The 26348-nt window shown below is 40.1% G+C and overlaps 1 protein-coding gene across 9 annotated transcripts in view; it reads right to left on the bottom strand.

The window, feature by feature from the left end:
* The window catches only part of NBEA (neurobeachin), a 511894-nt gene extending 489489 nt beyond the window's left edge, over positions 1-22405 (bottom strand). For all 9 annotated transcript variants that reach the window (XM_054223413.1, XM_054223357.1, XM_054223366.1 and 6 more), the window contains exon 1: positions 21774-22405. In XM_054223413.1, the coding sequence (XP_054079388.1) occupies positions 21774-22046 (273 nt within the window). In that variant the 5' untranslated portion in view covers positions 22047-22405. The remainder of the gene's footprint in view (positions 1-21773) is intronic.
* Positions 22406-26348: the final 3943 nt, after the last annotated feature.

Below are 26348 nucleotides of genomic sequence, written 5' to 3'. Positions count from 1 at the left end.
AATCATGGAACGGTTTAGGTTGGAAGAAACCTTTGAAGAAAATCAAGTTCAACCCTCCCTTGCCATGGGCAGGGGCATCTTTCACTTTCAGGTTGCTCAAAGCCCTTTCCAACCTGACCTTGAACACTTCCAATGATGGGGCATACACAGCTCCTCTGGGCAACCTGTTCCAGTGTATCACCACCCTCGTCATAAAAATTTCTCTCTCGTATCCAATCAAAATCTACCCTCTTTCAGTTTAAAATCATTGCCCCTTGTCCTGCCACTACAAGCCTTGATAAAAAGTCTTCCTCTATCTTTCTTATAAGCTCCTGTAAGCTTTCTTCTAAGTTCATCACTTACGTAAAGGAAACTTCTGATAGGCAAACTAATATTTATATGCTACTCACAAAGACTGATCTATTTCATGACACAAACTCAAATTTCATTTTTATGGAAGTAAACCAACACAGTCACGTTGTCATTCACCTGTACATCATAATCCTGAACACAAGACAAATGCCTGGCACACGCTCCTTACCAAAGTTACACTATGTTGGTGTGCAACCTCTTTCTACAGTGTTCATAGGCCCATATTGCTCTGGCTACATGAATCAGCTTTCCAAATCAGCAGATAAACGACAAAAAACTTGGAGGGAAAGGCCTATTAATTCAGATGGTCCAATAGTCCTGCCATTGTTTTGTGGAAAAAGGAACCTCACTAAAACCGTGCGAGCAGCACTCTGAACATATGTGACGTCAAGGACACGTAAGACTGAAGTTTATCTGTGCACAGAGGGACCAGACATGATGCCTGCTACAAATGGCCATGCATATACAGGGTGCAATTTGATCACTGACCCAAGCTGACCTCAGGATAGCAAGCCAAGATCATCAGCAAGATGAGTACATTCACAGCTAAGAATCAGTCCCAAGCAACTGATCAACAGAAAAGCCCTGATCAACAGCAGTGCAAAGTATGTCCGCAGTAGCATGTTGCCACTGCACTGGTTGTAGCTGAGGTTTCAGGAACTTCAGACTGATACACTTAATAAATCTCATGAGACCTGAAGGGGGGGACAAGATTTCTCATTATCCTCCTCTGATTTGATTGGTAATAAATTAATTTTCCCTAAGTCAAGTCTGTTTTGCCTGTGACGGTAATTGGTGAGTGATCTCTCCCCGTCCTTATCTTGACCCACAAGCCTTTTATTATATTTTCTCCCCCCTGTCCAGCTGAGGAGGGGGAGTGATAGAGCAGCCTTGGTGGGCACCTGGTGTCTGGACAGGGTAAACCCACCACAATGCCCCATCCCTGGAAACATTCAAGGTCAGGTTGGACGGGGCTCTGAGCAACCTGACCTAGTTGAAGATGTCCCTGCTCATTGCAGGAGGGTTTGGACTAGGTGACCTTTAAAGATCCCTTCCAACCCAAACTATTCTAAGACTGGCTTCACAGAAGTCCATTTTAGAAGCTGAATTTCCTATTAGGAGTATAATGAAGCCTGACCATTAACTTTTCTCTAGACGCATAAGAGAGTGCCTTTGGGAAGGGGGGAACAATCCCATCCTGAGGGACTTAAAAAAAAATAAAAATCTGTGCTTAGGTGGCTTATAAAAGCATATTATAAAAGGAGGTTTAGAAATTACACTAATACTGTAATCTGTGAGAAAGAAATGACACTAAAATAGAGCTGGTAAAAAGAAATTAGGAAACATAATTGCACACACACAGAGTAGTGATATCTTCAGGACAATTTCTACAACAGATGGTTGGTTATATCAAGCACAAGCTTTCTGCCTGTATTTTAGGAAAAATGATGGTGTGTTTTCAGAAATTAAAATATGAAAATGATTCTCAGATTGACCAGCTTTTTTTTTTCCTCCAAGTTGTAGAAGGAGCAGGAAATAAAATAATTTTTGCTTCCAGCTTCACAATTCTAAAACCTAGCCTACCTTTCTTTTTAAAAGGATTTCTTGGTGTCTTTCTAGAAGGGACTGAAGTATTAGAGCTTGTCTTTCATAGTGATAGTATAATTTAAATTTGTAATGGCATCACTCAGTTACATTTATCTATCAGTAGATCCTCTTTCATCAAAAACTGATCCAAACAGCTGACCTTCTAAATGGCCTCCCCTTCTCTGCCAGGATTCTGACACGCAGCCACAAATTTTCACTTTTAAGGACAGCATTACATACACCCCATTTCAACATGCATCTTAATACCAATTATCATAGTTTCATCAGGAATCAACTACTGAATGTACTGTTGCTGTCAAGCTGAAAAAACTCTGATGCAAGAACCTCACAGCACCTAAGGAATTAGTGACAGCCATACTATATAGCTATTATTAAAATAAGCAAGCTATTCAAATACAAAAATTTATCACAGTGAAGACAAAACGACACTTCTTTTCTGCCTTCACCAACCACAAATCAAGGATCTAAGCAGAAGTTTCATGGGCTTATGACCGGTAACACTAGATTCAGGCGTCAAAACGCGCCAAGAATATCACATCAAACCAGCATTTTCACTTCTTCAATCAAACTTTAGTGTAATACACATACACATTCGCGCAGCCAGAATGTCTAACTCAAACAGAACAGAGGAATATACCAAGTAATTTTGCAACATAGCTTTATAAATACTGAAATTGAGAAATTACTGAACGTTAAAGGGGCTTTTCCCCCCTCCATCTTTTCCTTCCCATAAACCATTTATTCAAGTTAAAGGAGGAGCCTTCATAGCTCCCTTTTAGCACTTATGAGAAATATTTTAACTTGTTGATGAATGTAAGAGTTCCACAAGACGTTTAGTACCATGCTTGAACATTTAACACCAATCTGAAATCCAGCTGGTAATCTGAGTGTGCAAGATACATGTTAACAGTACAAGAACTTACCCATCAGTACCGGTTCTTTGGCTAAGGAAATACTTAAAGGCTTTAAAAGAGGTCTTTTACATTGATGACCAAGCCATTTGGAAGAGATTTTTTCAGAAGTGTATAAATCCCACTTTTCAAAGTTACTCCAGTTCCTAAATCTGCCCTCCTCCAAAAAACTAACCGCTGAAAAGATCAAGTACTGTTCAAAAAATGGTGCTTGGACTTTCTCCACAACATTATTTCCTCCACCAATGACTTAACAGAAGATGATGGTCTACCTAACATACGAGATTTCATGAAAGGAGAGGGAGAAGTAAGAAAAAAGCTTCTTAAATACAGAAAAGGCAACTAAAGCTTCTGGAAAGATTAATACACATTTATTTTTCCTTTAAAAATAAAAAGGTTGTATTTGCATCTATGCTGCTTTATTAAGACGCATATTTACTTGATTTTTACAAATCCGCAAGTAAAACATTTTACCCTTGTTCAATTAGATGCTATTTAGACACAGTTAAAAATGTTCATTGAAAACATCCCTTTAACCAAAATATACTATAGCAATTAAACTTCATGACCACAAAGATTTTTTTTCCACTAGAACTTCTTTGTATAGTTTCTCATATAGAATCACAGAATCATCTAGGTTGGAAGGGACTTTTCAGATCATTGAATCCAACCATCAACCTAACACTGACAAAAACCACCACTAACCCCTATCACTAAATACTATGTCTACCCGTATTTTAAATACCTCTAGGGATGACAATTCCACCACTTCACTGGGCAGCCTGTTCCAATGCTCAATAACCCTTTCAGTGTAAAAATTTTTCCTAATATCTAATATAAATCTCCCCTGGTATAGTTTAAAATCGTTTCTTCCTTCAACAGTACAGAGATATCCAGTGAAATACATTTTTGAAGTTCAGAAGTCATTAAAAAAAAAAATCTATCAAGAAAGGTAGATAAACAATCCACCATGACAGGGCACAAATAAATTAACTTTCTACTTTTATTCATGCTGCCTCCTATTCAGCGTTCTCTCGCAAGAGAAAATGATATTAGTAATCTAATTCTAGCCCTTCATAGGCATATCTATCACAAATAAATCGGGAAAGAAAACTTTCAGAGACCATACCCAGTATTGTGCAAATAACCAGCTTTAATTTTTAGTTCAAAGGAAGTTATTTGAAAAGATTGGTACTCTAAGAAGTTTAAAAAAGAATGACTTGCCTTGCAGACAAGTGAGATTGTTTCATTATTTGTTTAGGTTTTTTGTTTGCCATCATATCTTCCATAAAAATATGCACTTTAAAGAAATGAAAAAAACAACAAAAAAAACAACAAAAAAAGCAAAGATAAAAAAATCACTGTACAGTTCTGAAACTGATTTTTCATTGTTCTTTCTGAAAAGTAGTTTAGTAAAGTTAATGAAAACACATTAAGGATTTTTATGGAAAGAAGCATTTTGCTAAAATACTCCAGCCAGAAGAAATACTTCACACTTCAAATATTGTGGACATTATTTGAAAAGTATGTTTTTATTTTAAGGAATGCAGAGCTAGAAATATATGCATATTTTTCATTTGAAATCCATTAAAAAAAAATCCCCAAACAATTAGCCCCAGATCCTGTAAGAACAGGCACAGCTTTGATGTTCATGAAGTTTTAAATATAGGAAAATATAATCTATTTACTCAGGATAAAAGACTATGCAAGCCCTACTTTCACTTAATAAGTAACGATACTCACTTTGAAGAATGATTTTTAAATAAGAATTTTGAAAAAAATTACAATAATTTCAGCTACAGATAAGCTGTAACAGTGAAGCTATGGAAGCTGAAAGGAGAACATACCTAAGTCTAATCAAATGGGCCTACAAAAGAGAAAAAACCCAACCCAAACAGACTGAAAGCTTGCATCAGATACTTGATTTCTGTTTCTTTTGCTAACATCATCTACACAGTACTCCACAAATACAGTCCTTGAAATGCATCTTCAATACTTGCTCTCCATGACAATTCAATTTTTACTTAATTTGGAAGTAAAGCCATAACCCACTGTTTGACATCACTTATGACAAGGATTACAGTGAACTCTACTATTGCAGATCAAAAGGAGACTTTAAAAACGCAATTGTATTTAAATAGTGAAGATGGTAAAGTATTAAAAAAAGTTAATCCTTAAGTACGTTAATTAAAATTTCCATTCTGAAGAAAGTAAACTCCAAGCAATTGAACAATGACAAAGAAATCATTGGCCAATAAATATCTAAAACAACTAATAGCGCCTCACTAAACAGATGTCCCTTTTTTACCCAGTTTTAGCTGCTAACTTTGAGCAGACATGTAGCTTTTTTAATTACTTTTTTACTGTTAGCAGCTCTGTAGAGCTGTTTCATCTCAAACGAGCAAGTTTTAGTCACCTGTAAGTAACGTGTCATCAACTCAACCAACCAAGACCCACGAGGCCGCTCTCTGTTGAGGACAAGAGGACCGCACAGATCCAATAGAGCCACATTTTTTAAACATGCAACCTTTAACATTTTTGAAAGGAAAGTAAAACCAAATCTTTTTACGTATGTGACCAAAACTAATAAAAATCTGGTAACTTCCAAATATTGTGATTTTATTTTTTATTTTTAGGTCTACACGTGTTCCATCATACCCCCCCCAAAGCCTATACTTGAATACATGCTTTCTCAGTTTTGACTACCACTAATAAGAGGCCTTCCATTCTAAATTGTTCTGTGAGTCATGATTTAACATTCTGTAACTGATCCAAGACTTTTTTTCTTTTCAATTTTAACCAACCTTCTTAGTTCATCTTTAAAGCTTCAGAATCCTGCGATTCAAAGCTGGATAACAACCTCTACATTAACATTTTTTTTCATACTGCAGAAGTGCCTCCAAATGCTTATATTTACATTTATAATTTACTGATGCTCACTAGGCATTCCATTTTCTTTCATTTTTGCCATGAATTTTTAAACAAGAAAAGATGATCCAACCAAACAATGTGCATGCAGTTCAACGGTATTTTGCAATTAAATGTGCCAGACATCTGTGAAAGTCTTAACTGGCCCTGTGCAAGGGAAAAAGGAATGGTTCTGCAATTTAAAAAGCACACAAAATTAGACAATGTTAATCACACCTACACAAAGACAATCTCATGTAAGCATCCATGGTATAACTACCAAATACAGTAAAGACAATCAAATGTTTCCAGGTAGAACACACACATACTGGTCTCTGGCAGTCAACCAAAACAGAAAATACTACATGATAGTGATAAGAAGGAAGGAGTTCAAACACGGCCCTGATCTTTTCCTCTACAAAAAAAATTAGAAAAGCCTCCCAGCCTTCCAGTTAAAAAAAAGAAATCTCACAGTAACTGTGCCACAGCAGTATGATGCTTAACTAAAAACTAGTTTGTTGCATTTTGAACATACCCAGAACCAATATAAACTTAGGAAGTTCCTGTTCATTTGTTTGTTACATTTAAATTGTAACTTACCATTCAACCACCATAACAATTAAATTACAGTTTTCTCCTATATAAGGGTGTTTAAAATAGCAGTAGCTGTCTGATAGACTTGAAAAAAACCCCACATTTAATTTCCTCTTTAATACACACTCATTTATAATGTTCCAAGCCAGGGTAAGACAATCCCAACCACTACAACCTCTCCACAAGATGAACAGTTGAGAGTCTTCTTTCTGTTCATCCAGGGACTTAAAAAGCACCACATAGCTACAAGATACAAATCCTACAAGACCTAAGTTCTGAGCCTTCCGTGTGAAAGCTGGGCATGCATTTCCAGAGGATGTGTCACACAAGGGGTGCTGGTTAGTAGGAAATAATCCCTAGATGTATAACGAGTAGCTAAAAAGCATGAAATGTGAGTGCTTTCATCCACACCGCACTGAAGTAGAATGTGGGATTAGTGACACAAAAAGTTTAATACAAGCTGTTTACTGGTAACACTGTCCTCCAAGAAGTCTCTAAATAGCTTCACATGTCTGAAGAGAGACACCAGTGATCTGCATGAGACAATAAGCATATTCCACCCTGTCAAACAAGACTTACCAGAGACGGCAGTGGAGCTGCTGGAGAGATGCGTGCCACTCTCAGTTCTTTTAACTAGTCAGAATCTATGGGTGTATCAGAAATGGCAATGCATCCAGGACAGCCAGTACGCATAACTAAACCTTGTTCATCACTCAAAAATATCAATCACGTTTTTTTAATTATACCTCAACCACTGCAACCGTCAACACAATGAAGAAATTCCACAGATTTCAACAGCTGAAAACCAGCTGTTTGTTGAAATACAGAGAAATGAATAGGAGCATACATCTATCAATCTCTGCATAAAAATGTAATTCTGTTTATAACTGTAAGTGAAAATATTTAACCCACAGTTTTTCTGTACCTTCTTAAGAATTGTATTTCAAAATGTTTCCACCATTTAAAAAAAAAAAACCCAAGCTACCTCTCCGTGGTGGGTTTACCCTGGCCGGATGCCAGGCGCCCACCAAAGCCACTCTGTCACTCCCCTCCTCAGCTGGGCAGGGGGAGAAAAATATGATGAAAGGCTTGTGGTTCGAGATAAGGACAGGGAAAGATCACTCACCAATTACCGTCATGGGCAAGACAGACTTGACTCAGGGGAATTAATTTAACTTACTACCAATCAAGTCAGAGCAGGGTAATGAGAAAATAAAATCAAATCTTAAAACACCTTTTCCCCACCCCTTCCTTTCTCCCCAGAATCAACTTCAATCCTGAATTCTCTACCTCCTCCCCTCAAGTGGCACAGAGGAATGGGGAACGGGGGTTGTAGTCAGTTCATCACATGTTGTTTCTGCCACTCCTTCCTCAGGGGGAGGACTCCTCACACTCTTCCCCTGCTCCAGCATGGGGTTCCTCCCATGGGAGACAGTTCTGCACCGACTGCTCCAGTGTGGGTCCTTTCCACAGGGTGCAGCCCTTCAGGAAGAGACTGCTCCAGTGTGGGTCCCCACGGGGTCACAAGTCCTGACAGCAAACCTGCTCCAGCGTGGGCTCTTCTCTCTCCATGGGTCCACAGGACCTGCCAGGAGCCTGCTCCAGCACAGGCTTCCCATGGGGTCACAGCCTCCTTCAGGTGCATCCACCTGCTCCAGCGTGGGGTCCTCCATGGACTGCAGGTGGATATCTGCTCCACTGTGGACCTCCATGGGTCGCAGGGGGACAGTGTGCCCTCACCATGGTCTTCACCACAGGCTGCAGGGGAATCTCTGCTCTGTCCCTGGAGCACCTCTTCCTCCTCCTTCTTCACAGGTGTCTGCGGAGTTGTTCCGCTCACATATTCTCAACTTCTCTCTCCGTCTGCAATTGCTGTTGGGCAGCAACTATTCCCCCTTCTTAAATGTATTATCCCAGAGGCGCTACCACCATCGCTGATGGGCTCAGCTTTGGCCAGTGGCAGGTCCGTCTGGAGCCACCTGTCATTGGCTCTATCGGACATGAGAAAAGCTTCTGGCAGCTTCTCACAGAAGCCACCCCTGCAGCCCCTTCGCTACCAAAACCTTGCCACGCAAACCCAATGCACAGTCTTGAGACTTAGGACTATATGACTCCAAACCCCACACCTTCAAAACCCAAGCATTATCCCAGACATTCTCTCCACAAAGCATCATAACCTAGTTTTTTCTATGACATTTTACTCCCCAAAGTTCAGTCTGATTACTTAAAGTATTTTTCCTCTACAGCTTATTTTGATGCTTGTAACAATAAAAGACTTCAGGCAAGTCTTTGTTTTCAGTCACAGTACAAACCCATTGACGTAGAATGGTTACTCTTAACAAATATATGAGAAGAACAAAAGTGTTGAAAAAAATAATTTAAAATATTACTAGGGAAACTGAACACAGATTGAGAAGCTGGAAGCTACTCACCATATAGCAGTACCAAAATGTATTAACAATTACTGCTAAATGCTACTTTTCTCAATAACTCTCTTGGCTGTATTAATTTTTAATAATGCCTCAGTAGCCTTTCATTATAGTGTTTTAAAGATCTCATTTTGCTACACTAAGTATAGACTATTTAGTTGGATTTCAATTTTCTAAATAAATAGAAACGCCAAGGAGTTTTTCTTAAGTCAGGATTTTTTTTTAGACCACAAACAATTCCTTCCCATCTCCCGGGAAATCGTTGGGATTTCTTAAAGGAATTTTAAATCAAAATTCACTTTGGCTGCACTATCATCTGGAGCTTGTACCACAAACTATGTGGTCTTCTCAACAGCTCATACTTCACAAAATACATACATTAAGGAAATTTTTAAACCCAAGATCTTTCAAAAACTAACACAGCAAAAACGTACATAGCCAGTTCAGATGTACTGCTTAAGCCAAAAACCCCAACCCTCATCCTACCTATAAGGGGCTGGGGGAATGCAACAATTTAAGAAATGGCAATATAGAAGGACATAACATGACCATGGACACTATTCAAAAAATTGAATCCCTACATTAGCAGGCTGGCACCAGTTTAGTTCAGGTTGCTTAACCACCTCCTTACTGAGGAAGCCCTAAAATCTACCGTAACTCCACAAAGAGCATATGAGAGAGGAATTTTGAAATAATAATAATTTAAACAATGTGCTCCTAAAATTTCTCCGACCTCCAGTGAGGATTTAGATTATATCAACACTTCAAGCTTCTTATGGCTTTTTCCGCACATCTGGATAATATCAGGCTTTGGTAAAAGACACATTTAGGATTGATCTCAGCCAGAAAAAAATACATTATACATGCTGCTCTCTTTTCAGGATGAAGTAGGTTTTGGCTAAAACAGAGGTCAACTGACTTGAAGTAAGTTGAAAAGCCAGTTATGTCATAACTGGAGCAGGAGAAGAGTTCAATTACAAGTATTTGCAACCATTCTAACTTCAGAAGACAGGCAAGAACCACAAATCAAACCAAAGCTGTGATGAACGATCCAAGAGCTTAAATCTGGACTATAAAAAAAAAAACAACAACCGTATTTTCTACTTACACTCTGAAACCTGTTAACTGTTTTAAGAGGACTTCTTACTTAAAAAAATTCAACACTTAAAGCATTTTGAAGCCCACATGTGGGTTTAGACTCTGGTATTAACAGATGGTGGTACTTGCCACCTCAAAAATTAATAAAACATCATATAACCAGTCATTTCAAGGTCTCTAAATCCAGGAGGACACTGCATCACTGAGAGAAGATAACCTGTTGTACTCAGGATTTTCCACTCATACTGTTAGCGGTTTTTTTTAAATGTAAAGCTTCCTTTCAGTGGAATCATTTCTTAATAGCTAAACTTCACCTAAACAATTAATTTTTTGTGTGCTGGTACTTTTAAGAACAGACTCAACTGGAGGAGTATCAGCTTTGGCAGTCTAAAAGGTATCAGCTTATATGGTTTAGCCTCATTCAGTTGAAATTTCTGCTTCCCCCTTTCCCATTGTTCCTTTTGATTGTTGATTATCATTACCAAAGGCTCTTAATACATTTTTTACATGTGTTTGCATTAGTTTGAGCTCTTGGGTTCTGAAACAGTGATAGCTTGCTTAGTAAAGTACACCTTCAAATGAGGAAAAGGACTACAGACTTGAAAACTATTTTTTAAGTGAACCAGGACATGCAACAAAGCAAGTAGATCCAAATTTGTTCTTAAATAGAATTTAATCACTTTTTATTAGGGGGGGATCACGTAAACTATTTTACTATAATTTATTTTCCCTTGTTATAAAAACCGTTTATACTAGTAATAAGGGAAATCAGCATGACTGTGAGAACTGTGAATAACCTGCTTCTGGGTTTTAGGAAATACCTGTAACTACCAACTTCTTCATTGAAGAACAGTCCATTTTAAAGACAATATCAACTCCTGTTCAGTGAGCACTACCTTTAAAATGTCAAATACTGTACTGTATCAATTGTCAAAGACTGACTCCCTCTCAGTGACTAAGCCTACACATTGTCCCAGTCACAATGTGTTTATTATTGCACATAAGTTACTTTGAACAAAAAATATTTTTTTTTGGATGAAACACAAACTATAAAAATTTTGTTAAACAATTATCTTTGCTTAATATATTGCAGTTTAAGTCACATATAGTTATACGCGTATAAAGTGATATTGCACATCTAATCTATAAATATTAGACTATATATAGAGTCATGAATCTGTTCAACAAACTCAAGGCAGAACTTCAACAGCGTTGCCTCTATAATGAGTATTAGTGGGGTTTTTTTTTCCCCTTCTGATATCAAGCATCTGTAACTTTGAAGACTATGCTAATAGCTCTTCTAGTTTAATTTCAATTCCTGCTAATTTGTTGAAGAAGGTAGTATTTATAGTATATGTTAAGAGTCACAAAGTTTCATTAACTCAGTACTAAGCCATCAATATTAACTTCATACATTTTCAGCAGAGTATCAAATGTAGCTACACTTTATATTTCTGAAATCCAAGAAATAAAGCTTACCTACAACCATAACTGTGATTTGCAGACCTGACAGAGACTCTCGGGTTTGTGTGTTTCATCCAAGGCTATCTATTAACAAGCAGGCACAGCAGATGAAAAGCAAACACTCGCTGCTGTGGCTCATGGAGGTCTGTTTTCTTTCCTGGCTGCATGTGGTGCAAATTGTCCTTTGCTGGGTTAGGCATAGCAATATTGACTGGATTATTTGTGGTAGATATTGGAGCACATACTGTGAGATGAGGAAAAGCATTGCTATAATTAAAAGGTTTCCCAGACTCCACCTCCCACTTTTTGGAAAGGGAGCACTATTATCTCTACAAGGAGAATAAAGATCTAAATGTGCGAATGATTAAGGGCTTGAAACATCTGACATACAAAGAAAGGCTGAAGAGAGCTGGGATTGTTTAGCGTTAAGAGAAGGTTTGAAGAGATCTTATAAATGTGTATGTGTACTTCTGGGAAGGGGTATGGGGGGGTGGGGGCAGGCAGGGAGTAGAGACAAGGGAGACAGACTCTTCACAGTGGCACCCAGTGGCAGGACAAGTAGCAACAGGCACAGGAACCTCCACTTACACCTAAGAACTTGACATGGGAGTCTCCACCCTTAGAAAAATCCAAAACCCAGTCACACAACGCCTTGAGTGACTTACTCTAGTTGACCCTGCTTTGAGTACAGACTTTTTGTCTAGAGACCTCCAGAGGTCCCCTCCATCCTCAGCTGTTCTACAATTCTTTGAAACTTCTGTGATTCTGCTAGTTTACAGAAGTGCCAGTTGCTCTGGCAAGGAAGTTTCAGGAGGATGTTGTAGTGTTACTGCCAAAGAGGAGAGGCATGGTCATTAACATCATTTTGATGAGAGGAAAAAAAAAGGAAAAAAAAGTGTGAGCCCAGGACAGTATGATGAAGTTTCTTTTCAGATGGACTCAATTCACTTCAGCCTTGGATAGCAGATACAATTCTAACAGGCTCTTCTTGTAAATCTATTTCTGCATTCACATAATGCTCTTTAAGATAGCAAAAGATGCAATGGAGGCTGCAACATTTCTATGAGGAACAGAGTAGATGAGACAGTCTTTCAAATCACTTAAACGCTACATAAAATAAAACAAACAAAACCCATAAGGCTTCTGCAGGTCATTTGGAGGTATGCATGCCATAGCTGAAGATATAGAAGCAAAGAAGATTTTTGGAACCCCAGAGACTAAAATATGGGGCAAGAGCTCCACAACTCTCTTTAGGGGAAAAGAATTAGAATAATGGAGTAGCTCCCAACTCCTGAGTATTTTGCTTGGAAGATCTTATTCAGTCAAATGCAGTCTCACACAAATGTTTCAGCTATTCAGCATATGAATATTAACAGCCAAGTAGCCATCAGTCACAGATATGACTCACAAATACCACACACCTTGCCATCTACCAAAACAGATTATGTATTTCACTGGAGTAACAGAAGGAAAAGGGGGGGTGCTGATATTAATTTTTCGACAATTCTATGTCAGCAAACTTCTTTTTCATGGAGGAACATGTTGAGGCAAACAATCCTATTGGATGTGTAAACAACAAGTTTACAGCGATGGCTTTGGTTGGAGCTCTCAATCTCAAAAGAAAACAGATAAATTCACCAGCCATGAAAGTATAACATACCCCTTAGTAAGGTTCTTTACGTCTTTCCATACCTTTTAACTATAGCCACAATGCATTTTTCAGAAGTAAGTTTCATTTGGTAAGTTTCATTTATTAACATAAAAATTACTATTTGAATAGGGAGGAGATGCTTTCTTCCTACAAAATTGGCTTTTTCTTCTCATTTCAGGCAACAGCTCTTGCCCCATTCTCTCAACATTCCAATTCCTGCAATTAAACAGCTGCAGCTAATGCCCTTCTGCAAAGATGCTGAATCCCCAAGTCCATTTCTAGACCACTGGGAATCTCACTCTCCCTGCATAACATCCTCAGATATACTAGTTCACATTTACTCATACTATGGAGATGCTACATAATTGGAGCTAACACAACTCTATAGCCATGTTCTGATACATATGTCCTATTGGAAGGGGTGGACAGCTTTCCCATTCTGTTAACTATAAAACACAAATTCAACTTCAAGCAAGAATGCTCCCCTGATTTCTAAGTAATCCTTTTTTTTTTTTTCCTATTTTCTTTTTTTCAGTTGAAGGTTCTTAAAAGTGACACAGGGAGATTTTTAGTTCACAATTAAACCAAGAAATATTTTTTGGATGCAGTGAACTACGCAAAGTATTGCTGAAGAGTAAGAGCAAACTCTGATCAGTCAGGCATGAGTAATCCAAGACAGGACTTGGCTTCAGTCAGTTCATTACTAGCTTGAACATGTATTTCATGGTTACTATTCTATATTTAATGAAAGGACATCTTATTGTTTTCTATAATTCTGTAGTTGGAAAGAGTCTTTGTTTCAATAGGTTTGTACAGGCTCCTTTGTGAATCAAAGGACATGTTGTTTCCAAATTCGTATTTGTGTTTACAATATTCAAAACATTTTCTTTTTACAAAATAAAAGAGAAAAAATGAAAAAAATCCTGTTATAGTGGCTCTTAAAGCAGGCAAAAGTCAATAAAAGTTAAAAACTTTTATGTAATTGAGTATTTGTCACAGAATATGATGACTTAAAAGGAAAAAAAAATTGAGATCACGTAAAACTGATTACAATGCCATATTGCTGGTACTAGAGTTAGTTTAGAAGGTTCTACATAGAGAATGATTATTTCCATCCTTCTGTCTACACTGTCCCAGTAATAAAAAAGCCATCAGGTACCAAAAAGCATGACATGGATAACAATTTCACTTCTAAGTGAATATCTTGCCCTATCTCACTTGTAGCTAATTCCAAAACCTAATACCTATTCTGCATAGTTAAGAAATGCTTCCAACTGTAAACAAAAGGGAAGTGAAAGAAACATTATTTTCCAAATATAGAAGTCAAGTATTTGTAAGCTTTGAATAGCATAAGCAATATTCACATTTATGCAAGCTTTCAGTGAATTGTTATGTTGCAACAATTTCACTGATGCAACCCAATTTTAAATTAAAGCCAGGGTAGTCACATTATAGGTTCATTAATATAAATGAATTGACATCACTAGTATAAATCTCAGTAACACCAAAACTACTTAGACTTACCTATTTACTGAAGATTATTATTGTCGATGTACTTTAAAAGTGGAACAAACTCTAAACCACAAAAATTACCAGAAAGCAAGTTTTATCAGAAAATTGATCAGAAATTGAAGTGCTTCTCTACTGGAAATAACAGATAACCTTTCTCTTAGCGATGAATGTCATTAACAGTCTTCCCAAACTGGAAGTTTTGAAACTATAGTTCAAATAGCTGAAATCCATCATAATCCTATAGTTAAAAGAGGTATTTCTATCATTAAGGAAGCAATATGTGGCTCTCCACAAATAATCCTTTTTTTCTTCTTTTTTTTATTGATCATTATCTTTATGCTGAATATCATATATTGAATACTGTACTGTAGTACACCCAAGCCAAACCTTCGCAAGACAGAAGCGGGAGGTAGATCAGTAAATTCAAAACTGACGTTTCAAAAGATCTGCTACCTCTGACTATAAAAGCAAGTTCTAAATTTGATTCAGACAAAGAAATCTTAAGGATTCTGTCTATGCAAGAATTAATGAAACTCCACAATGGGGTATTTCCAAAAATATCAGTGGTAATTAAGGATCAAATTCCATCATGAAATAAATGGAACTTCATCAACATGAACACAAACTACTACACTGACCCTTTGGCCACAGGCACGTACAACGTATCAACTAATTAAGTAGCTGCAATTATACTGTTCTGTGTGAAGTACTACAAAATGCGGGAGTAACAAGAGAGCAACGCAAGTTGATTTGAAATGGCAGATTTATCAAGACAGGCTAAGACACAAAACCAAAAAAGTGCAGTACGAAGTAATGAACAGGTAAGATTAAGAGACTGATTTAAAATAGCTTGGATAGCTTATTAAGTTAACACAGCTCTGATAATACTGTGCCCAGTATTTATCATGATATAAAAGTCTCAGTTTTGGTACTAAACCAATCACAGATTTCATTCCACTTCGACTAAATTGAATATGGCGTGAAAGGGGAACAAACACTTCAGGAGGAATTCAGAGATGATTATGCAGTTTTTGGGTGTTGCGTTTTGATGAGGGTTTTTTAAGGACGTAATATAGACAGTGATTCATATATTTGAAAGGTATGAGCGGAAACACTGAAAAGCATTAACACAAAAGAAAAAACTGCACGACAGCCTCCTAGACATCAACATCACAAATGTAATGAGCCATGCCCCTTGACTTCTATCCCTTTGAGTACCCACCAGAAAGCCATGGGGTGGGGTGGGGACAGTGAGGGAAAACATGGAGGGGAGAGAAAGAGTAGTGTATAACTGAGCACACAGCTAAATGCCTAGTCTTGTTAAACACATGGTTTAAATGGGGAATCAGGTCACAGTTTTGTAAAAATAGCATCTTGATAGAGAAAGGTGCTAACCCTTTGCTTGATGCAAAGTGATAAAACATAGGTAGGGTCTCAGGTGGGAGTAGGGGGAAAGGCCAAAATTGGAGGTGTTTTATTAACACCAGTCTCAGAACTTTATTACTTTGGTGTGACAAAAATAATAAAAAAAAGCCTTTAGGTATTCACCTCCCTTAGAATCCACGAACTGAATCCTGTAAAGACAAGTAAGACGTAAAGCTAAGAAGAAAACAGCTCTTCAGAGTTAAGCAGTAAGGAATACTCAGTGATATGCTCGCCATGACAGACTTTAAAAAGTTATCGCCTGTAGAAATGTATCAATCCATCATACCAGAACCAGAGCACATTCCAAGCCACCTGCTGAGATATCACTAGTTCTTCATGACTGATACAAGGATTGAAAAAACTTCCCACCCATAAACACCTACTGTCAGAGATTAGATAAAAGCCAAAAGCAATCAGTTATACTAAAAGAAGTTAAGTGAACATTCAGTCATTCAAAGCTTTTCTGTAACCAAAACTAAGTTTTCCATGGAAGTATTAGATAATGACAACAGCTACAGAACCGTTCAGTAGCTGCCCATGGAATGCTATTTTAAACTCTCACACTGGATACTGTTCTTTTCATATGGTTCTAGTAGCTTCTACAGTAACATCCAGACATAGCTTAATATGAGATAATATGAGCAGGATAAAAAGGGACCAATGGGACAGACAGTAACTTGGACAAGGACCACCACCTCCAGTTAAGTATTACCTAAAGCAAAATTCACACTCAAAAAAAAACCCCAAACAAAATAATGGAAACCACTTCAAAATTCCCCCAAACTTCACTTTTTTGAATAATACCGTCTATCAGCAGAGTATTATCTATAAAAATGGGAAGCCTTCTGCCAAGACAATGGAATAAGATTCTCAAGCCTGCAAAGCTAGTTCCACAAGTAAAACAGAAGTCATATGATGGAGGCTACAGCTCATGAGGCCCACGCTTTCTCGGAGTACAACAGCACCCAACGAAAAAAGGTGATTCTTCCTCCCCACACAAGAGTAGAACTGTGCTACAGGATGTTGCAAGCAACCAAAACTGTAAATGGATTCAAAGAACTCAAGTATCAAAAGCCAACTTCAGATTAAGAGGACCCTAAACCAATGTTTGAAGAAAAGAAGCACAAAAGGATAAAAATATTTCTTATCTATGCCTCCTTTTACATATTTCCTTATGACCACTACTACAGAAAGCCTGTAGGGCAAGAAGCACCTCTCACATAATCCAGCCCATTTGCTCTGAAGCTGCAGATACCACTCCTACAAGTACACAATGTGACAGAGCACTAAAAAGCGGCTTACCTCTGCTGATGGGTGACTAACACTGAAGTAGGATGGAACAGCCAAGAAAATGAGAAAAGCTAGGCAGAAGCGTGGGCTGTAGTCAACAAGAACAGCAAGAGACTTTTTGAACTATGCCTCCTGTTTGACCTACTTCTTACAAGTGCACTCTAGCCTGACAAAACATATATAAAAGCTTTCCAGATTGCACAAGGAGAACCTTGGTCAGCTACACCTGTATCAGACTGAAATCTGTTCAAATCTGCATCACATCATCTGTTCAAGATGCACAGGCAAAACGAGCAGCATGTATCAGCACCAGTCACAATCTTTCAGTATCTGCCTGCTTACTGTTCAGCTTTCTTATTTCGCACTGCCATAGAATCAGCACTAAAACACTCAAAATCAAAAATTCCACGAAATTCAAACTGGAACACAGAAAGACTCCTAAAACCTAAGAAACAATGCAGTTCACATAGTCATGCTTGATGAAAGCTGGCCAGACAAGAGACAGTTCAAAATATACAAAGGAAAAAGTCCCAAGACCATTAAAGTACTGGAAAAGCAGACAGTTAAGGAAGCTAGTCAGTAAAAATAATGAAAGGAAAGGCCTTTCAAGATATATTATAGAAAGATTAATTAAAGCCATGTGTGGAAATTTTGCACTAGGAAATAAGTGAAACAAAAATGCACCTGAACTAGAAGAATACAGGTGGACAGACTGACCCACTTCCACCTTAGTATCTTATTTGCTAGAGCACATGGTGCAGAACTTTATTTTAAACATTAGTCTAACACATATCATAAGTACGAAAGGGTACCAAGAAGCAAAGGAATCATGGAGAATAGCAACAAGCACATCTATCATAGCAGTAACAACATCCTTGAGAGTACCCTAAGAAAATTAATCGGGCTGTTCAAAGGGGAAAGGCCTCTTCATCAATAGAAGCACAGAACTGGTGTCAAAATATCCCCAAAACCAATTAGAGGATTATGTTGTTTGCAAGGAAAGCCTTTTCCAGTTTGGTGCTTTTGCAGTACACAAGGGTCAATGAACACATATCTCAGAGAAAGCATGCTGAACCTGGGAATTCCTATTAAACTCATGGACGAAAATCAAACTAAGCACCGTCACAGAACACCACATGCGGTCCAATGAGGATTTCCCTCCTACTTCCAGAAATGTTAAGAAGGATACAATATTCTATGAAATCATTCTAGAAAAGACCAGCTCATAGACTTTTAACATCTTCTGACCTTCACAGTATTAACACTAGCAGGTTTTTTTTTTTAAGGATAACTTTAAGTAGCTCATAGGCATTGGCATATAAAGGGATGAACCCTCTTCTCCATTATGTCTTGCACTAATGTCAAACAATGAAAAATAATAACACAAGCAATACTAGAAACTCTACCAAGTGATACTCCATTAAACAAATTCACCAGTATAACAGAACTGTGAACACACAGTAAGTTCAGAGGAAAAGAAGCATCACTAAGAAAAAGAAAAGCATTAAGAGAAACAACTAATCCCATAAACTGCACAGGCATGCCCAAGAACAAAACACTGTCTGAGCTGAAAGTCAACTGCTAAAATTTGGCAAAGCTGAAAATCTCTTTCCGTGTCTAATACGTCATTGGATTTTCAGCACTGCATGAAAAGCACTTCATCACCTCACAGTTACAATAAATCACTGTGTCCATCAACACCACAAGGTACCACATGAAGTAAGTCTGAAATGCAGTAATAGAGACCACAGTGTGGGGCCATGAAAACAAACATTTAAAGGTAAAAAATGTCCAAGGGAAAACCTAAGATGAAAACTTAACAGGAAAGAAGAGTGACCATTTCCATGACAAGGGGAAGCCAAACCAAACCAAATAGACTTATTTAAGCTTTACGGAGAAGACAGCAGTAATCCCAGATAAGAAAACAAAGCAAAAAATATCTCAATCTTTAACTTCTGATTCTCTCCAATAATAAAAGAAGTCTCAGCTATGCAGGATTCCGATACTAAAGAACTATTACTAAATGGCTTATAGATACCCAGTATGGTACAGTATAGGTAATAATTCTCTCAGAGACTTAACATATCAACTCACATCAGCTCCATAACCACCGTCCGCTCATTATCACACTTGCATCAAAAGTCATTCAGAACTAGTAAAGGTACAGGATGAAAGAAAAGAAAAAAACAAAACAAAACAAACCCAAATCAAGTTCTCCCAACTCCCCCCCCCCAAAGAATGCTTCTAAAATATAAAAATGCATTTTATTTAAAGTTGCTGTTAAAATCCTTAATACAGAATCAGATAATGTTTTGTAGTTTAGGGATATGCCATCAGCTTTGCTTTGTATCTGCCATATTTACTATGTTTGTTTCACATGCAACTAAATTAAGTTTCAAATATACAAGCATAAGTTGGAGACATGCACTGCCCTGAGAAGAAAAAGATTAGCAGACACAATATAACCTCTCTCTGCTGTGGGAATACTGACTATTGTATATTAGAGTCCATCTGTTAAGTAATGACTGATCCAGAATGCATCGCTACTGCAGCAGACTCCCAAGCAGTTTCACATTCATATACGTCTCCCAGTGCTGAGAGCACTGTTAAACACTCTTGCGTTTATTTTAAAATATAAGCATAGTTTTCAGCAATAGGAACCAATTAGTAGGTAGCTGTTATATGCAAGCACTGTAACATGCACTATATGTCCTCCACACAAATACCAAAACACATCCTAACCTCGCCACCACTGAAGACAAGCCAATGTTCCTCCAGTTGCTGATGCATTAACAGCCAGAATTAAAACAAGCTTAAATATCAGTAAAAAGAATGAAATAAGAAAGAAAACCAGAAAACGATTAAACATCTTTGTATCAGTCATGATCTATACACAGCCAGTTAATAAGGTAACGCGTGTCTTTCTTTTATTTTGAGTGCTACTTTTAAAGGAATGGGTAATAATCCAATAAAGTTATGATGACTTCTACCACACTTGTACAAAAAATAAAAATATTTACAAATCATGTTTCAGTTAAGTGTAAAACAGCTTGTGGAGAGGAGTGAGAAATATACCAGGTTACTCTTTTGACATGTTCACAAAACTGTTAGGGCTTTAACCCTGTGTGTTCAGATAAACCATAAATATTAAAATGATCTGGCCAAACCATGTCTTTCCCTGCATGCTGCAGCTTTTCCATACAGTCTGTGCTAGGTCAAATGCAAATAACCAAACAGAAGAATACATCCTTTTAAAGTGCTTGTAACGAAATATATTCTTTACATGACTTTGTTTCAAATGAGTGGAGGTTAGAAGCACTAAACTCATTTGAAACAAAGGCAGTTTCAATTAATTGCCATTCAGTTTTGAGCAGTTGTTTTTCTGTCATATTTTACATGCAAAAATTGAGGGTATTTCATTGACTGAACTGCTTCAAAAGCTTTGCTGCAGCAAATCTTGCATTCAGGAGCAGCACAAAATTGCACATAATTGAAAGTGATTCATTTTTAGATCCACTCGTTTGGCTCCTGTAGGTTCCTCAGGCTTTGGTGTAGGTAGCGCAAAAACATTAAGTCATACAGTCCTGCAGTAACTCTTTCACTCCATGAAGTAAGCAGATGACTAAGGAGCTACGTTTTAGCATCTTCTCCTCATTTCAAGCTATTTACCAGTGTACAACAGTGTTTTGCAATGCACAGACCTTAAACAAAATTAGCAACAGCACTTACTTTGCAGGCAAGAATGCGTTTTGGAAAGCATGGCAGATTATTAAGACATGAGCAACCCAATACAACACAATACTGCAATACAACTAACTCTTTATTACAGATATTAAAGCGTACTAAATCCTCGCAAAAATCTCCCTCCTCCCCCTTCCTCTACATAAAATACTCAACTAGCTCTGTGCTAACAGGGTTAAACCCTTCACATGCTTCAGCCACTAAGAAAAGATATCAGCTCAGGCTGCCTTTTTTTTTTTTAATGCTTTTCAATTAAAAACAGACACTACATTCACACCACTCTTCTTCCAGCAAGGAAGCCACCAGGTTATAGGGCAGCATCCAGAACCCGAAATTGCAAATTATTTAATCTCTTTGGGGTTTTTTTGTTTTGGGTTTTTTTTTTTTTTTTACATTGTGAATTGCACACACTTCACTTCTGCAGGAGGCGGCCGGGGGGAGGCGGTGGGAAGGGGGACGAGTGGCCTGTCTGTTCTAGGTAGGGTCCTGCCTGGAGTTTAGGGAGCGCTGAGGGGGGCTTCTGTCACAGGCACGGCGAGAAGAAGAGCGGGTCGCGGTGACAAGGAGGAGAGCGAGGGGAACGAGAGGAGTTTGGGAAGGGAAGATGGTCGGAGAAGGGCCGTGCGTGTAGGAGGGACAGAGGGGCTGGGAAAATGAAGGTCCCCTTCGGGTCGCGCAGGGGCGGGGGGTGCGCGGGGAGCAGCCCCGGGAGGGGGTGGGCTGCTCGGGCCGGTGCCCAGGGACCCCCCTGCCCGCCGGGGCGCCAGCGGGGCGGGGTGCCCGGCCGCTTACCAGGTTCAGCACCGTCTCCACGATGTCCCGGTTGCTGACCTCCCCGACCTGGATGAGTCCGATGAGGACGGCGAATTTCATCCGGATATTGCGGATCGGCACCGACGGGTTAATCATCCCCGCGGGGAGCACTACGGACCCGGAGCCCGACGCCCTCAGCTCCCCCATCACCGCGACGCTGCTGCTGCCTCCGCCGCCTCCACCGCCGGCCCCGACGGAGATGAGTCCCGCGGGCTGCTGGTCCGGCCCCGATACCGGCTTCTCGCTCGCCATTTACCCCCCGCCGTTACCGGCACCTGCCGCCGCCGCCTCCCCGCCCGGCCGGGCCGAGCCGCGCATCCACCGCAGTCGCACCCGGCGGGGCCGCAGGGAGCCGGCCCGAGGCGCAGGCACCGTCCCAGGAGCCGCTCCCCCGCTCCGCTATAATGAGGGATTATTATGGGCGCCGATGCCCCGTTAGCCCAAGGCTGCCCAGACGGGGCCGCCGCCTCCCAGCCGCGGGGCGGGAGAAGCGGGCGCTGCCGAGCGCGGCGCGGCGCGGCCCGGCGGAGACGAGGGGCGCACAGAGCTGAGGGCGACGCGACCGATCGCCGCCGCCGCTGTTGTTGTGGAGCCGAAACCGCCGCCGCTCACGCCGCCATGTTGCCGCCCCCTGCCTGCGGTAGCCGCCAGGGCGCCTGCGCCGAGCCCGTCGGGGGGCGGGGCTGGGCCGGGACCCCCCCTCCCTGAGACGGCCGAGGAGACAGGTGAGCAGGTGCACGGGGGCCGTGCCGCCACGACGGCGGCCTGAGGGGGGCCGCGCCGAGGTGTGGAGCCGCCGCCTCCCCGCGCCGGAGTGGCCCACGCCGGAGTGCCCCACGCCGCCGCCGGCCGGCGCCCACCCGTTCTGGGGAGGTTACGCGATGCCGCCTGAAGTGACAGGGTGGCGCCCGCCCGCTTCGACGCGGGGCCATTGCCTCGGGGCCGCCCCGGCCCGGCCTCGCCCCGCCGCCCCCGGGCGCCCCCTGCGGGAGGGGCGGGCCGGGCTCGGCCGGGCCGCTGCCCCGCTTCCCGGGCTGCCGCGGGGCTGCCGGCCGGCGCGGCGGTTGTCGCGCGTTGGCAACCGCAGGCCTCCGTGGCGGGGAGGTGGCCCCTTCTGGCCTCCCCCAGGAACTTGCGGGTGCGGGGCTCTTGGGATGCCACCCCCGGGCCGGCCGGGCTTCTCGGCCGGCTTCCAAGCTTTCCGGCCTCTGGTCTCTGCCGTGCCTTTCCCGCACTGGCCTCACGCTGTTGTGTGAGGAAAAGTGTTTGATTAAGGACCTTTTGGGATGGGGTTTTTTAGCAACTTCAGCCTTAGCAAGTGGTCATGTTTAAGTGAGGATGTCAGGGGCTGTGGAAGGGCTGCTGAGCTGCAGTCCCCTTGGGCGTGGGGAGGGACAGGGGAGACACTGGGGTCTGCCGGCCTGAGAGCTGGTGTGCTGCTTGTTCAAGGAGAGGGCTATTTTTCCAGGGTTCTTGTTAATACTTGCTCTTCTGGTTCTTGGTGGTGGTGTTACGTACAGAGATGTCCAGTGACAGCACTTTTACCGAGCCCCTTGGTTTCAGTGATGCCTCATGGCAATGAGCATTTTTTCAAGCCTCTCCAGTATTGTATCAGAAAAACACAGATGTCTTGAAGAGGCTCAAATTATTCAAGTAGTTGTTTGAATAAAGTTGTATGGGTTTGTTCTACACGTGCTGGAGATAATCCATCCGTGTTCAAAAACATGTTCTTTCTGGACTTCATACTGTCTGTCATCGCAAAGTTGGAATTTTACAACGAATCTTGTCCGCTACTCTCAGAATCCCATTTATCCTGTCTCTTCTGTAACCTCAAATTTGGGAATTTGGCTGGATTGCCGGTCCTCCTTATATCCAGCTTTAGATAATAAACTGCATAAACACAGTGAATCAGCAGGACTCGATCGCTACATTCTCCAGGGTTACAGCAACTGCTTTAAACTCCACCAAGAGAAGAAAGAGACGACCTCAGCTCTGTGCTATAAGATACATTAGCTCTATACTTGTAAATACAGTATGTTATATTTACTTGTTTGCAAAGTCCATAGGTGGTTGACGGTATGCATAGCCCATAAAACAGTGGTTATCTGGGAATCACAGAATCAACATTATTTCAGAAAGCTGCAAAAGATGGGGAGAAAAAAACAGAAGATTGGTTATAGGAGATAAGAACAGCACAAAGTTTTCTTGGAATGAAATTCCTTTACAATTTGCCCCCACCCACAAGCAACCTTGTATGACTCAGAGTAAAGGTATACTTTAGTTTCATATACTTGTGGAGGGGCCAAAGGTTCCATTCCCAACTAGCACCATAGCAGAACTAGCAAAATACACATAACACATGCGCGCAACTGCTTTACTACAGAATCAGCCCATTTTAGTTTAAACCCCCAAAGAGGGGTGTTCCAGTGAGGTAACTAGACTGTAGTGGATGAGAAGCATCCACTACAGATTTACAGACTTTCATAGCGGATGAGAAGGTCATGTATATCACAGGATGAGTTCTGGGCACAGTAACTTCCAGCTAATGGATAGTGATGAGCTGACGGAGTAGTGTTTCAAATTGCTCTTGCTGTTTCTAACCTTGGCTAACAGGTAAGTCCTGTTCCGGAAGCTCTAAAAAAGATTCTCCAGAAAAACCTTTGAAATGTCAGCGAAAGGTTCTATTACTTGTTTTACTTTGCCCCATTTCCCATAAAAACAAACAAACAAAAAAAGCAAATCCAAAAGGTAAAACTTTTGACTATGTAGGAATCTTAAATTACTGTTGCAATCTACAAACCAACCAGTTATGCAAATGTTCAAGTTGGGCTGCCCAGAACTGTTCCTCTTGATTTCAGGAAGGAATATTTCATGTTCATAATGATACTATCTGTCAAGCAGGTAACCTCTTAAGGTTTGGAGGTCCTCAACTTTGTGTAAACATAAGTTATTTAATGATACGTGTGATTTTTTTGGAAAATTCAAGAATACATGACCTTTTTCGCTAAACTGAAACCTAGAACTCCGTAACAGTCACTAAAAATTTTAGCACCCTTAGGAGCTAACATCCAATGGTTCTCCTCTTTATTATTCCAATATCCACATCTGTGTGGTGAGGCATGTTGCTACGAATATTTAAGTTAAGTTGGCTGGAAACTTCATGTTGGCTAATAGGTTGACCAATTTTCGTGTTCTGATTCATCACATGGCTGCTGCCTGTTAAATGGGTTGGGAGCTAAGTTATAATTGCTTTTCTATGGTTAGGTATATTAATTTGGATCTCTACCCACTTACTGACTTTTACAAATTCCAAGATAACTTTGTAACTTTGAGATCCATTGTTAAATTTACTTAAAATTTGTCAGTTATTTACTCGTCTTTGTGATGGAACAGATGGACCAATAAGACAACTGCATAAACTTCCTTTCTGTAGAAAAGTGGGATAACAAAATATGGTTTGATATGTTTTATTATCCATTCTATACTTCATACTCCTATTCATGGAAGACTCCATGATTTACACATGTACCCAAATGCTGGGGTCATTCTTGGCTACAGCTATTCCATATACAACTATCAATGCATTCCTCCACATTGAATTTCTGATAAAGTTGCAATAATGTGTTTAGTAGCTGTATTTGTGAAATCCTTCATTATATAATTCCCAGTTTAGGACTTGAACTGTCTGACTGCCATTTCCTCTGCTGAAATCACATAGTATACTATATGTAGTATAGGAAAAAACCTCATTAAAAAGAAGGTGAAATCGCAGCATTATATTTAATAGAGAATTCCTTTAGTTCTTAAACTCATATTTGGTTTTGCAAATAGATTTTACAAAATCATGTTCTCTTTATTTTTATAAGCTGGAACGCTATTGAGAAGTAGCTGTCTTCTCTAATCAACAGTGTTTGGTTTTGGTAAGCAAACTTTCATTGAGGTGAGCCTTTCATCAACTCATCAAACACTATTGTAGCACTGGCATTCTGAAAGAACAACAAATTTGTAGCACTAATGTCAGCCCTGTAGTAATTGCAGCTGTGGTGTTCATTTGCTTCCATTTTAACACCTCAAAAGATTGAAAATTAAGAGTACATATACTAGAAATGCTACATAACATGATTCATTTATTTTCTTTAAAAATAATGTTCGTCTCATCTTGATATTGACATATTCGGTACAAAGACTGTGAATTTGTCAGTGTCAATTTCATTCATGAGTTGGCTAGTTGCATCCTAGTCCAGCAAGGTGTTCTGCTTTAGCAAATCCCAATATTTGCGTAATCATAACCATTTTCATGTCAGCTTGCAACATCAGTCAGTCACACAGGCCCAGGCTACGTGTGGCAGGAGTCAGTGTGTGTGGAAGGATGCTATGCACTCCTTTATCCTTCACAAAGACAAGACTGCTGCCAGGATCTGATCTCATCCCTTTCTGTACTTTTCACGACACTTGCTCCCCACTGAAATGAGATAAAGCAATGCCTTTGCTCCCAGAGCATGCCTTTGCTTCACCTGTAATAGATGAAGGGAGGTTTCTTTCATGATAGTCTTC

The sequence above is a fragment of the Rissa tridactyla genome, chromosome 1 (assembly GCF_028500815.1).
Source record: "Rissa tridactyla isolate bRisTri1 chromosome 1, bRisTri1.patW.cur.20221130, whole genome shotgun sequence".
In the NCBI taxonomy this organism is placed as follows: Eukaryota; Metazoa; Chordata; class Aves; order Charadriiformes; family Laridae; genus Rissa; species Rissa tridactyla.
The sequence above is the reverse complement of the archived record's forward strand: the minus strand, read 5'-3'. Positions and strand labels throughout refer to the sequence as shown.